Source organism: Cyprinus carpio, chromosome B9 (genome assembly GCF_018340385.1).
Source record: "Cyprinus carpio isolate SPL01 chromosome B9, ASM1834038v1, whole genome shotgun sequence".
Taxonomy (NCBI): Eukaryota; Metazoa; Chordata; class Actinopteri; order Cypriniformes; family Cyprinidae; genus Cyprinus; species Cyprinus carpio.
In genome coordinates, this window is record NC_056605.1 from 14,088,864 (window position 1) to 14,104,403 (window position 15,540).

Here is a 15,540-nt window from a genome sequence, read left to right on the forward strand (position 1 = left end):
ACATACATCTTTTATGTCAGTGCAGTACTGCTTGTTGTTAAAGCACAAAAAAAGTGAAAAGAAATCGTACAAAGTCATACATTTAAATACATTGAAATTTTAATCTAAGCACAGGCATAAAGTTTAAAGCTGCTTTCACAATTATTTTAGTCGAGTACCTATATTAAGCACCCTTCAAAAGTGTGTGTTTCAAAAGATGTTGATATCAGGCTAATTGAAGAAATGTTTTAATTGGATGGTTAATTTTAAAGCTACATGTAACTACATTTCTGCTGCAGTGGATAATGGGCAGGTTTACACTGTCCTTCAGTGACCTGTCTTCATTTAGCACTGACAGCTTGTGATTGAACAGCTGAGATGAATCTCATACCAGGTGTAAATGGTGCGACACAATACACTCCAACCCAGGTGTGATTATATTTCCAATCTAACGCTCACTGGCCAGAACTGTGAATAACACATGAAGACTATTTCAAAAGAGCACAGTGAACAAGATCAACAATCAAAGGTCACATTTGTCCTGTAAGAACAAAGCACAAAGCACTTCCTCCAAGAAAAAATCTATCCGATTTGCACAGATAGCACCTGCATATAACGCTTGCACACATGAGAACAATGTACTGGATGTGATCAGTCATTTCTTTGAGCACATTTATATAAACATGCATAAAAGATGTTATGATAATTGTGTCAGATCTGTCACATACACATATATTTGGCTAAAGAGAGACTGATGCTGACTTAAATTTCATAGCTAGAGTTTTAATGTAAAAACAGAATTGTGGTAAAAAAAAAAAAAGAATATCTGAGGTCAGTGTGATTCATTACATTGAACTAGATTTACAGCTCCTCAAAGAAATTCCAATGTTTTTGGTAAAATGATAGTTGTAAACCCAAATAGGAAGATTACATTTCTGTGAGACTAGTCACAATTCAGCATGCAAATATTAGTAGATTATTTCATCTGCCACTTATCACACCCCACTCCAAAGGAAAAAAATTGCTATATAATATAATTATAACCAAAACACACACACAAAAAAGCCTAAGACTAATACTAAAAATCTATAAACATTGAATTTATAGCTGAAATGAGAAAAGAGATAGATGAAAAGAGATTGTAATACAGAAAAGTATCACAAAACACACACACATATTGCATAAGCACAATGCCTAGAGCCCTATTTTGAGTTTTGAGGCGAGTTTAATAGTGAATTCCTCAGCTGATCCTATTGAGCCGTCATGTCACTGTGAGGTCTCCATGAATAACGTGTGCACCCTCTTATACCTTATACTTTAGTTAGCATCAGTCAAGTGAATAGACCTTATGGACAGCTTACTGTTTAATAAATTGAGAGATTTTGTGGCATGTATATGGCTCAATGTTTGACATCCAAGTGTTATCATGTCTAATATCGTCTGAAGCTGTTTGATTCACAGCATGTTTGGTGTATGTGTGCTGTTTCCTCGCTCTCATCAGAGAATGAGAGAATAAACTTATTAAACAACTATTGCTGATTCATTTCTCTTTTTTCCCTCGTCTTTATTATTTTTCTATATTTCTCTCTCTTTCTACATACATAGATATGTTTATATATATATAATTTGAAAGATGTCTTCTGCTTCTGCATTTATTTGATCAGAATTGCAGTAAAAATAATGTGAAATATTATTTCAGTTTAAAATAACTTTTCTGTTTAGATTTTTTTTTAATGTAATTTATTTCTGTGGAGGCAAAGCTGAATTTTCTTTATTTTTCGGAATCCCCAAAATTTTCCTTTCACTATGTGACAAAAAGGTAACTTTATATATTTTGACCTCTTTACTTACAGTCATGGCCACAGGTTTTGGCAGTGACATAAATTTTGTGTTTTGCAAAGTCTGCTGCTTCAGTATTTGTAGATTATTTTTCCACACATTTCTATGGTATACTGAAAAACAATAATAAGCATATACGTTTTAAAGGCTTTTATTGGCTAAAAAAAATGAGTTCGTATTTACAGTGAGTTCATTATTTTGCTCTGGCATGCTGCATATTGGGCCAAATTCTGACTGATGGCAATCCATTCTTGCCTTATTAGTTCTCAGAGTTGATCACAATTTATGGGCTTCTGCTTTTCCACTTACCATTCTTATTGACCACATGTTCTCTATGGGATTGAGATCCCGGGAGTTGCCTGGCCACGGATCCAAAATTTCAATGTAATGATCTTAGAGCCACTTCTTTATCACTCTTGCTTTGTGACATGGTGCTTCATCATGCTGGAAAATGTGCAGATCATCTCCAAATTGCTCATGGATCGTTGGGAGAAGTTGCTCTCTTTATTCATGGCAGTGTTTTGGAGAAGAATTATGAGAGAGCCCACTCCCTTGGTTGAAAAGCAACCCCACACATGGATGGTCTCAGGATGCTTCACTGTTGGCACAACACAGTAGTGTTCACCTTTTCTTCTCCGAACAATCAATTTTCCAGATGTCCCAAACAGTGGGAAGGGATCTTCATCAGAGAAAATAACTTTGCACCAGTCTTCTGCTGTCCAATCCTTGTACTTCCTGCAAAATTTCAGTCTGTCCGTGAAGTTTTTTTAGAGAGAAGTGGCTTTGCTGCCCTTTTTGACACCAGGCCGTTGTCCAAAAATCTTTGCCTCACTGTGTGTGCAGATGCTCTCACACCAACCTGCTCTCATTCCTGAGCAAGCTCTGCACTGCTGGTGACACGATTCTGTAGCTGACTCCTCAGGAGGAGACGGTCCTGGCACTTGCTGGACACTTTGGGACGTCCTGAAGACTTCTTCACTGCAGTCAAACCTCTCTCCTTGAAGTTCTTGATGATCCAGTAAATGGTTCTTTCAGGTGCAAGATTCTTTGTAGCAGTTTCCTTGCATGTGAGGCCATTTTGATGCAAAGCAGTGATTGCTGCATGTGTTTCTTTGGAGCTAACAAGAACACAATGATTGGAAGTGCATCTTCCTTCCTTTTATAGCAATCAGTCTGCTCTTACAATCTATTTAGTATGATAGTGATTTCACCTGACTAGTAATATGATTAGTCAATTAATGTTAGCTGGTCATTTTGTGTCACAATCAAAAAGTGAAATTAGTTTGTTTTTTTTTGGTGAAAAGTTAAATTTTTGGCCAATGAAGCATTTAGCAATTATTTAAAAAGCATCTGATCACTCTACACAATAATCTAGAAACAATGTGAATGAACACCACCACAGCTTAAGCAGCAAACTTTGCAAAACACAAACCAAAATGGCCATGAAATATAAAGATATGTAAAAAAAAAAAAAAAAAAAAAATTATAATATAATAATATATATATATATATATATATATATATATATATATATATATATATATATATATATAAAATAATATACCCTTATTGGTCTACAAGAGTTGTTATGAAAATTTCCAGTTTCATAGTTTTTCACATGGCATCAAAATAGCTTCCACTGACTCTTACAAAAGCTTTTTAAGGTCAAGGTATGTTTATTTATAGGCAAATTTAAACAACTAGTGTATACCAAAGTCAAATTAAAACCTAATTAATATTAAATAAAAATATTAATAAATGGATAAATATAAATGTGTAATATATAATTTATATAAGAAATGTTAATAAAACCCTACACCAAAATACTTTCAATAATCTTAGCCTTCTCCTTTTTTTACCACTGTGACATTTAATACGTCATTCCATACATAATAAATTGAAAACATATTTATCATAACTCTGTTATACTCAATTCAATTTGAGCAGATTTATTTACCAAACCAGGGAACCAAGATAAACATGACTGGCATTTTAAGAAAGCTGAGTCCCATGCTCTCAAATGTCAATCATCAAACAGGCCTTTATTGCATTAATATTGCTTTGACAGTATTTCTTATGAAAAGTAGACTGTCCACTCTGACATAAATAGAAACACCAGACAAATAAAATAGAGTAGAGCAGTATAAAAAAAGACCAACAACAGAGACTCATATTTAGAGAGGTGTGTCCATGTATGTATGTTTTCAATATGTGATCAGATGTAGCAGCTCTATCCAGACTCTCTCTTGTAGTTTGGTAGCTTTATAACCAGTAGAAACAGATGTGTGTACTGTATATACATCTAGCAGCTCTGTCCAGCCTCTTTCTGTAGTATGGCCTCCTCAGTGCGGAGGGGAAACGTGTCAATGGTGGTAAAGATCTCTGCTGCTGTGATGGGGAAAGTGTAGCGCTGCTTATCCATTCCCTGTTTGTCCAGCAGCACCATGTTAAATGAGTTTTGAGACAGCTGCAGCAGCAACCTGCCCCACACAAACAAAACACACTGTTTACTATCGGGATAAATTCACTACAAGTTGATATACAAAGTAGTGTTGTATATCATGTATGTAAGTATTATCAGCCCCGCGTCAGCTAAGGACAGCACTGAGTATTATCCTTGTAAGTGTTGTAAGGGACTAAAATATAGTAACAAAGTACCTGAGTTGTAGAGCCAGTCTTGGAGGGATGAGTCTGTGTCTGATGCGGCCGATCTGAGCTGGATAAACGCCCACCAACTCAATCACGGTCACATGTCTCAAGTCCAGACCACACTGGGCATGCTGAACCACACACACACACACACAATACAGATCATTCCAATTTAGTTGCTTATATATGTAGAATCTTACAAAGTATTGTAACATCATTCATCTCTCTCTCTCTCTGTTAGATGAATCTTACAATCATTTCTATATTAAGATATAATCGTACATCTTAATATTATAGTGCTGGCCAAAATTATTAGAACGCTAGTATTTTCACCAGCTAAAAATGGTTTTAAGTCAGTTATTTCTATCTTTTGCTGTAGTGTGTCAGTAGAAAATATCAGTTTACATTTCCAAACATTCATTTTGCCATTTATTGTAATAATCCAGTGAGATTTTTGTTTGCACAATGAGTCTGACAACAGCCAGTGCTCCACCAAGAGATATCTGTCTGGGATCTGTCTGTCTGGGATTACATGAAGAGACAGAACAAACTGAGACAGACTCAGTCCAGAAGAACTGTGGCAACGTCTCCAAGATGCTTTAAGAAACCTACAGTACTGTTAAAAGTTTTAGGCACTTGTGTAAAAATGCTGTAAAATGAGGATGCTGTCATAATGTCATAAATAGATTTTCTTAATCAATTAACTTTTATTAACTGAATTAAATCTCAGGAAGCTTTGCAGGTATGTTTCTTGAAGCACCTTGGAGACGTTGCCACAGTTCTTCTGGATTTAGTCTGTCTCAGACAGACAGACAGACAGACAGACAGATAGATAGATAGATAGATAGATATATAGATATGAATCTTACCATAATTTGTAAAAAAGTTAATATTATATATTTACTAAATATATTTTACATTTAAATTTTAAATAAATTTTACATTTCAATGTAAAAATTTATATATTATTTTTATTTCTTAATTGTACAAATGATCGTAAGATTGATCATTAATGTCAATAAATTACACACACACAAATACATTTATATATATATATATATATATATATATATATATATATATGCACACACAACACACACACACACACACACACACACACACACACACATACACACAAATAATCTATACAGAATAAAAAGGCAGATCTTGATCTTGTACCTGTAAATTAGTCATCTGGAATCTGTAGTAATGATTGGCAGCTGAGGGGGCGGAGATGATCAGAATGCGGCGCTTCTCATAGAACTGGTCCAGTAATGCAGCAGCAGATTGCACACCAACATTAATATTCATGGCTTTTAATAAAACAAATGATTATGATGTTATTCACCAGAGGGCAGGACAGGGAGAGCAAGATCATGAATTTTACATGAATTCTGAGGTTTAACCTAACATAAATAATTCTGTCATGAAAATTCTGCCATCGTTTATTTCTAACAATCTGCCTTCAATATTAAATTTGAATATTTGACATGAATCAGCAGCATAATTCTTTCAGGAATGCTATGTAATCTTACATATAAAGAGGTATAATGTATAATGCAAGGAATTCTTCTAAGCTGATTGCAGGTGTTTGTGAGATGTTAATGTGTGTTTTTTTCCGTACGAGCACAGGAAGTCTCCAGGCCAGACCACTCCATGTTAAACTGGCAGACTCTGGCAGCGCTGCCCCTGAGCTCGTAGCCGCCCAGACAGCGGAATTCACACGTGGCCCCGTAATTATCACCAGCACTGTCACATTTCATCCAGCCATTGTCAGGGACAGAGAGAGGAGTACAGCGACGCACTGCAACACACACACAACACACACGATGTGTGTCAATGGCAGCATATTATGCAATGTTCTGCAACTAAATAAACCAATGACATTCTTCAGTAATGTGAGAGTAGTTTACCTGTTCTCAAAATGATTTAGCTTTTTCAGTTGCCTACATTATATAATCTGATAGCTACTCTGTTGCTCAAAATTTTGAACTTTACATTCATTTATCAAGGATGCATAAAATAAACAAATTATAGTAACAGTAAATATATTTATGTTACAAAAGATTTCCATTTCAAATAAATGATGCTCTCTTGAACTGTCTATTCTTCAAAGAATCATGAAAATAATTGATCACAGTTTCCACTAAAACTGTTTTCAAAACTGATAAAAAGATGAAACATTTTTTGAGCAGCAAATCAGCATATCAGAAAAATCATGTGACACACAAGGCTGGAGTAATGACTGCTAAAATGTCAGCTCTGCCATCACAAGAATAAATTACATTTTAGAAACAGTTATTTTAAAATGTAATATTTCAAAACATTACCATTCGACTCAAACCAAGTGAAATAAAAATGAGCATGAACAAATCTTACCGACCACAAATATTTGAAAAGTAGTGTATATTTAAAAAGATGTTGCCAAATTTAAAAAGCTTCAGAGGTTTTGTAGCTAACATTTCTTAGATGCTCATAGTTTAGCTAAGCACTTTTAAAGAACTGCTTGACTGTATCTTAACTTCTTAAAACATGAGTAACTGGTAGCTTAGAAAGAACTCACCTCTCACTCGAACACTGAACCTGCAGGTCGCCTTGTTCTCAGCACGGTCAAACACAGTGTATGATAATTTATGATTCCCTTCTGGAAACTGTGATCCTGATGGCTTTCCTTTCAGTATAACACTACAACAAAAATAAACAGTCTCTTTCTCACAACAACAATCTGGATTAGATTTATTCCACTGATTAGATTTAAATGTGAATTCAGCTTGAAATTACTCAATTCTCAATTGTGGCATTGAGCGGTCAAATATTTTAGCATGAAGACCTGCATTTGAACTAAATTTGCCCATTGCCATGGTTACTTTCATATATGCTGAGGAGTAAACTGCTACACTGACTCTGTCAGGATGCCGTCTGCCGTGTCTTTGCCCTCTGGTGTGTCCCAAGTCACTTTGGCGGTGAGTTTTCCTGGTTCAGCGGTCTTCTCTTTTATATTAGGACACTTAATAACTGGGGGATCCACATCTGAAACAGAAAACACCTTTACATGCCTAAATACTATGTCATGGATTCATATCTGTAAATAAATGATAATGAGTGCTCAATGACTATTTAACCCACCCACACACACACTGTTGCCGCCGCTCCACGTTCTGCTGCTTTGGCAGGTAGCGCTGTGGTCTCCTCGAAGCATGTACCCTGGTGAGCAGAAAAACTGGCAGCGGGAACTGAAGTACGATCCGTCTGAACACTTATAACCTCCGTTAGATGGCATGGCCAGTTTAGGGCAGCGGACCTCTGTAAACATAATTTATGCTCTGGTGAAAATTGATTATCAATAGACAATCACTGCTGTCAATCAAAATCAGACATGTGACTGGCTGTGAGTAGTGCTAAGTTGTGTCTTGAGATGCCTTCAGCTTTGAGGATCCAACTGTGACCCTTAATAATCATTTGAGGAATTAATAAATCAACAAAAATCAATTGAGAATCAGTAAATTAATTGATAAAAATTAATAAAGCTATCAAATTTTCAGCACATGGCTAAACAAATTAATGAAACTGCAATTTGCTAATCAAAATAATCAATAATAAAAATGTATATAATAAAGCAAATTGAAAAACAATTTTAAGTTTACCAATAACTAATATAGATATCATAATAAATAAATAAAAAATACACTACTGTTCAAAAGTTTTGGTTCTTTTTAAGAAATTTTTTTTTTAAATAAAATAATACTTTTATTCAACAAGAATGCATTAAACTGATCAACAGTGAGAGTAAAGAAATGTCAAATAATTTTGTTCTTTTGAACTTTCTATTCATCAAAGAATCAGTTTCCACAAAAATACTATGCAACAATAGTTAGAAATGTTTCTTGAGCAGCAAATCAGCATATTAGAATGATTTCTGAAAGATTGTGTGACACTGAAAGCTGGAATAATGGCTGCTGAAAATTTACATTTTAAAATATATTAGTAAAAAACAGTTTTTTTAATTAAATTATTTAAAATTCACACTATTACTGTTTTACAGTATATTACTCAAATAAATACAGCCTTGGTGAGCATTAAAGGTGCCATGTGTAAAAATTGAGGTAAAAATATCCAAAAAATGACCTACACGCATCAAAAGAATGAGAAGAAATAAGGGCGATGATGTCATTAAAAAAATGTCAAGTTATAGTGCTGCAGAGATATCAACCTTAATTAGCATTAGCATTACTAGCCACGGCCCGACAGGTGTCGTAATACCAGTTTCGGCCATGGGAGGCGGTATGCGGGCAATATACCCACCAGCCAACCTGCAATACACGAATAACTCGCACGGCTTGTGGGCGTACTTGAACCTGATGTCAAGCAACCGCGCTCGGAATCACAAATCAAATCCGATAAGAAAAGGAGCCGAAACAGAGTAAACATCGGCACTGCTTTCCATCGCTGGAGACAACTGATGGACTTGAAAGAAATGAGCTTCGACTCCATACTTGCAACATTTCTTTTGGATTGGTAAGTAAAAGATGCTGTTAGTATTTCGCTAGAAGTTTGTTTTATATGTTTGCGTTATTTTTTTTCGGGAAGTTATAACATAGAAATGTATCGAAGGCTGTTCGATGGCTAACCGTAGCTGCGTTTGATAGTTAGCTAGCTATAACTTACCCACAGATCCGATCCGGTTTTCACCTGTTATCTACCAAAGCCCGTCTCTACCTAGCTGATGCTAAAATGTAACATTACCTAAGAAGCTTGAAATGTCTTCGATGATAATGAACCCGAGAGAGAGAGAGAGAGAGAGAGAGAGAGCGCCCCGGCCGCGCGCGCACTCACTCACTATATTCAGAGTGGTCAAGTTTTTGAAAGCGTGTGAAAAGAGTCAATTGCGTGTGTCTCACAGTGAATGCTTGAGAGTTGGCAGCTCTGGTTACGTTGGTTGGCGCTAGCTTGGTCAACATCAGCTGTCTGATGTTGACCAATGATGTTGACAGAATGCTGTCTGTCAAATTAATTTAATTCAAATAATGTGTATATACAATTCAAAATGTAATATGAACAAAACGAATATGAACATATTCACTGGTAAAGGTGAAGGGGAGTAGCTTGAAGATGTCATGTTTCAATTTCACTTGACATCACCAAACGTTCCTCTGGAGGCAAAACGTCCTTTAGGCTTCGGCTATGGCTCTAGGGTTGTTGTGAAGGTAGGGGCGGAGCATAGAGACTATGCCGTTTCTCGTTTGTTACTCTAGAGTAGACCAATTCACTTTATTGAGGCATATTGCCCCCATCTGGTATGGAATGTGGAGTATGACTTGATTTTTTTGCCAGACATTACACATGGCTCCTTTAAAGACTTATTTTTAAAACATTCAAATATGTTACCAAGCTCAGACTTTTAAATGGTAGTGTAAATGAACAAACAATAAAAAGTAAATAAAAATAACAAAAATGTGTGATTATGTAATATTTGCAAAATGATTGCAATAAAATATAGAACTGAATATGCACTAATTCATCTTAATCATTGAAGTGAGTCCGCATTCATATGCAATATGATCTTATAATGTGATTGTCAACGTCAGACCTCTGCAAGCGTAGTTTCCTGACCACTGTTTGCTGGCCATGCAGAGGATCTCGCTGCTGCCGTGCATCTCGTAGCCCGTCTTACAGCGGATCTTGCAGCGAGTTCCCAGAACATTCTTATAACGTTCTCCGCGTGGTGTCTGGCAGCTGACGTGACCATGTTTGACTTTCACTGGAGCACACCATGGAACGCCTAGAAAGAGACGCACGTTATCACACACGTACACAAATACACTGAAGAAGGACACTGAGTCATAGCAAAACACGGTCTAATAAACTTACCTTGATAACTGGCATCATCCAGACATGCATGGAGAAACATGAACACAGATAAAGTAGCACAGCCACAGAAGAAGAGGAAGCATTCAGAGACCTGAGGCCTAAGCAGGCAGTCAGAGATGTGTCCGCTGTGTTGTGAATGTATGTGTTCTGACAGCAGTGCTCATGTGTTATGTGGTAAGAGTGCTTTACTGAGAGAAGATGGGTTTAAGTTCTGTGTAATGGGTTTTTGAGTTCAGTATGTGCATTTAATGTAGTATGTCCTTGCACGTGTTCACCTGTGTATCGCACATCTTCATCATCAGTGTATGGCCAGTATCCAGAGCCTGCAAAACAGTTTAGGACAGCAAAAGCAAGAAAGAGTTGGCATTACCGCAGAATATCAGATTCAGCTTAGCTAGAATCATTTGTATTGTGAGTGGATGTATTAGAACAAAGCAATCCACAGTTCGGTTTTTGTTGTAATATCTTAGATTATTTTTAAGTTCAGTTGGCTAACATATGGAAACCTCAGAATAAAAATGTGTAATTATATACACTACCGTTCAAAAGTCTGTTCAAGATTTCAAGAGAACTGTTTTGAGGATTGATAATAATAAGAAATGTGATTTGAACACCAAATCAGCATATTAGAATGATTTGTGAAGGATCACGTGACCCTGAAGACTGGATTAATGGCATCCATCCCAGGAATAAATTTAATTTAAAATAGAAAAGAGTTCATTTAAATTGTATTAATATTTTACAAAATTAAGATTTTTTTTTTCAGTAATATTTTAAAATATTTATTTTTATATATTAAAATATTTCCTTTAATCTTACCGACCCCTATATGTATTGATTTTGTAACTTTATATCTCATTTCTCTTTTTAAACGTGATCTTTAGCAGTGTGACCTTTTTAACTTTATAAATGTGAATGTATTTCCTTTTCCAAACTTTCTCGCAATTATATTTGTAATTATTATTATTATTATTATTTTTACTCTGAGGCTTACATTGCTAACGTCTGAAATCTGGGTTTGTTGCATTTATGACATGGCATGAAATACAACAATGACCCCTGCAGGTAATGTAATGAATTACAGTGTGTCACATGGCGATGCAGTGAAAATGGCAGCCACATAAAATAACATATAACACTATATTAGGATATCATGCTTTGCACGGAAGGACTAGATGGAATAGATGTTGGCATGGCTTCATTCAGAGGTCAGACTAGTAGCTGCTAATTTTACATTGCTTATTTCCTTTGAATGTCATGACAGAAGCTCTTTTACAACAGTCAACGTGTAATTTCAACTTCCATCAACCATGCTGCAGAAAAAAACAAACAAAATGTTCTCCAACAGAAATAGGTTTCGGTGTTCTATTCCATCTAATTCTGTGACTTGTACTTACTGCAATCTGAAAGTAAGTGATCCAGAAACTTAAAACAAGGCCAGCTTCAAAAAACATGGAAAACTCCATTACCCACAGATTGCCCTCTTAGACTGGGATCAAACACAAAAAACAAGAGCCTGCATTCAGTGCATATAAATTGATGCTGATTCGCTTTTTTATTCCCTCTAGTTCTGTTCTTTTCTCTCTCTTGTGTGTGTGTGTGTAAGTGTGTGGATGGCAGATCACACAGCAAGTTAGATCAAAGCTCCCTCTGATGCAGTAACAAGAACTCAAGAGACTCACACTCACTCACACACACACATACACACAATGTTAATGCAGAGCTAGAGGGGAATCATGACAGGACCACAGTTTTCCAACTTCTATCATGGAAAACACTCCACAGGGATCATGTGTGTAGGTGTGTGTGTTTGCTCCATTTGGCAGATGAGTTTTCCTGTTCCATTCTGTTAAGCTCAGCAGAACGTTGTGTAACCCAGAATACTCACTGACTTGGCTCAGTTTCTCTCTCTCTCTCTCTCTCTCTCACACACACACACACACACACACACACACACACACACACACACACACACACACACACATAAATAGGGAGTTTCCACTTAAGAAAACTTTATGGTAACTAAACCATATAGCTTCTGCTGCACCTTCTGTTTTACCCCAGTCCTGAGATTTCACAACTTCTAGAATGTTTAGCTTAAAAACGGCTCACTCTTGGATGGATGTTCTGCAGTCATTAGTCATCAGAAAGTAAGAACCCTCAGGCTCCCTATGTTCATTGTCTGCAACAGTTCCAGCTCCACAGATTCACAACTCCTATGTGTGTGGAAGTTAGTTAACCTCATGCTACAGTCTGACCATCAGCCACCGCACAATGGCCTATCAATCGTCCAGAACACCTTAGCACAATAACAGTTCCTAAGCAAACATCCAGATCAAAGTTGAACTTTCCTTTTCTATTTTGAAACTATTGTTTTACATCAATCTGTAAATAAAGCCACAACAACAGGGTCAAATTCTAAACTTATGATCGTTTTTCTCTCATATGCAACAAGCTAGCTCACATAAAAGATTTTTGTAAATTGGAGCTACTGATTTATCACATTAGTCAAAACACTTAGTTCAGACAGTTTGAATAATTCACGTTTGAGTATGTGGGTATTTTACAACTACATAAAAGCACATGAAATTCATTGATATTAGTTCTCAAGTCAAGACAGTTTCTTAAGCTTGTAAACATGTGTTCATGTTTTAGCCAGCATGAGTCTGTGTTTGTGTTCACAAGGCCATAAAATACACAAACACAAATAGCCACCCAGTCTTTGTGAATAAACAACTGCATTTGAGGCAATTTACTGAAACGTTGTAAAACGTCATTTATTTTACTGACTTTTACTTTACACATGCAAATAAAGCCAATATGCGAGTCTGTTGTACTCGTAAATTGGACCTCCAGTGCATTTACAAATTGATGTCTGGACCACAACCACAACCTAAAACCCAATGACATGAGCCACAGCCTCACACAGTCAACATTTTATTGAATTAACTCTAACAGTCCTCGGAATGAAGATGAATTGGTAATTTAGCAATGAGTTCTACCACCACAACACATGCATCTCTTCAGCTTCTTGAATTGTGTTTCCAGCAGCACAGGAAATTCACATGTCTGAGCGAGTCCAAGCAAGGCTCTTTGCTTTTTCAATTAATTCTCTAAACAAAAAAATCTTGGACAGAGAAACCAAAGGTTTGAAGGGATTTATTCTGCTTCTGCTGGAATAGAAACAATGTTTTCTGAAAGCAAAGCATACTTTTTGTTCTTAGTAATATACACAAAATACTCCGAAACGAGCCCCCACCAGCCTGATACAAACATAAACCAGATTAAACACCTCCGTGTTGATTTTAAGATTTTGCTCTTTGTTTTTAAAGCTTTACATGGTTGTGCTCCCCAGTATATTTGTAATCTCCTCGTTCCACATTCCAGATCTCTTTGGTCATCTAGTCAATTTCTTCTCTCAGTCCCTGGTTCACATTTTAAAACTTTTTAAAAACACAACTTTTGAGGACATAGCCTGCAGCTCTGAACACAAAAATATGTTTTTCCCCCTAAAATGTGAAAAAAAAAAAAATAGGATTCATATTTCCTCAAATCTGATCCAGACCCCATGCTAACTGAAGAGTAAAATTAAAAACCATTCTGGCAGAGTTAGACATAGCTATGTAGCAGTGTCAAAGCCTGAGGGACAGCACAACACCAGCATATTAACACATGCCTGATGATTTATTACTAGTTGATCCAGATTTTGCATGCAGAATTTCTGTAATGCAAATCCAATGTCACTGTATCAAATTTTGATGATTGCTATTTAATTCTGTTGACTTGAGACATAAGTAAGCAATTTTTTTGAGATGCGAGATTTGACTTGGCCTCCAAATGACTCAACAACACAATCAAGAAGAAATATTATTCCCTTAAGTAGGCACTTAAAAAGTATTTTATGTACAGTCCCTTGCTAACTTAGAAGATAATGAGGAAACTGTTAATTTATGAATGTGTAAGGTATTAAAGGTCAAAATTATCTAAATGAGAAGATAATTAATAAACTGTTAAATGTGCATGGTATTAAATATTAAAATGATCTAAATTGATCAAATATCATATATGAAATCTCAATGAATGAGATATAATAGCTATGTATAGTGTATAGCTATATATAGCTATTATATATATAGTATATAATAGCTGTATAGCTACAAGACTGAACATGTCTGCGTCTTTGGAAATATCGCAAATTCTGACAGTCATCTCAGCGCTTTGTTGAAGATCTTACAATATTTATGTCATTTATCACAGACTCTTTAAAGACGATGCATTCAAAAGATGTGTCAGACTCATCAGTATTGAGCAGATCGTCCGGGAGCACAGTGTCCTAGTGGTGACAAGTCATCAGTGCCTTTTCATATGAAAGAGTTCAGTGTATTTTCCCCGGATTTAGCGAATTTACCCCCTTCTTTCCCCCCCAAACAGCCCCAAAAGCGTCCACGTAAACACTCTGAGCTCTGCTGTAATATACTGTGCCTAATACAGGAAAGCTAGCAGAAACAGCGTGAGAAAACTCATAGACGCACAAACACTTTATTCTTTCTGATGTTTGCTTAACTCTGCATTGGTTTAATCAGTCTTGCTCAAACAACACATTTTGACTTATTAAATCTCACAGCGCGGGACTCAACAGGAACCGTTTGGATGGGTCTCTTACCGTCATACGCGAAACTCCCGGACAGCTGAAGTCCCACTATCATATACACACACATCCAGGTGTCCATCTTTAGGAAGTCCAGGAGCTGCTGGGACACCTCGGGTGCATTCCTAGGAGGGAATCGAGAGCACAAACCCGATCCCGCCTCCTCTCCAGAAATACGAGAGCTCTTCATCCAGCGCGAGCGTGCGCACAGAGCAGTGCGTGGACAGTTGGCTCTACACGGATCGACTGTGTATGGCACGGTTAAGAGTGTTTAAAAAATAGACTAAAAGTGGGACGCTTAAGTCACAGCTAAATTGCCTTTTTATTATTCATGATTTATTATTGGAGATCAGTTCAGAATTCTTCTTGCAGGAGTTTTTTTGGTTCAAATTATGATAGAAATTCCAACAGCATTTCTTTAGAATTTGAGATTATAAGGAAGTGTGTAGTAGGTTTAATTCATGTAAGAGCCTTGTATACAGCTAAACACCTCAAAATTCAGAGTGAGAGAACATTGTACTTCATAATTTATTCACTAAAGAAACCAACACACTTTT

General features: G+C 36.3%; 1 protein-coding gene across 2 annotated transcripts; it reads right to left on the minus strand.

The window, feature by feature from the left end:
• Positions 1 to 3,839: 3,839 nt before the first annotated feature.
• On the minus strand, positions 3,840 to 15,188 carry LOC109102847 (sushi repeat-containing protein SRPX-like). 2 transcript variants are annotated; one of them, XM_042731066.1, is made up of 10 exons: positions 14,999 to 15,188; positions 10,611 to 10,658; positions 10,055 to 10,246; positions 7,594 to 7,770; positions 7,371 to 7,497; positions 7,031 to 7,152; positions 6,092 to 6,271; positions 5,647 to 5,780; positions 4,477 to 4,598; positions 3,840 to 4,298 (listed from the first exon to the last, which is right to left on the minus strand). In XM_042731066.1, exons 1-10 carry the CDS (start codon positions 15,171 to 15,173, stop codon positions 4,121 to 4,123), a joined length of 1,455 nt encoding a protein of 484 aa, XP_042587000.1. In that variant the 5' UTR covers positions 15,174 to 15,188; the 3' UTR covers positions 3,840 to 4,120. The 2 variants fall into 2 exon arrangements, with proteins under 2 accessions (XP_042587000.1, XP_042587002.1); XM_042731068.1 differs by lacking the exon at positions 10,611 to 10,658.
• Positions 15,189 to 15,540: the final 352 nt, after the last annotated feature.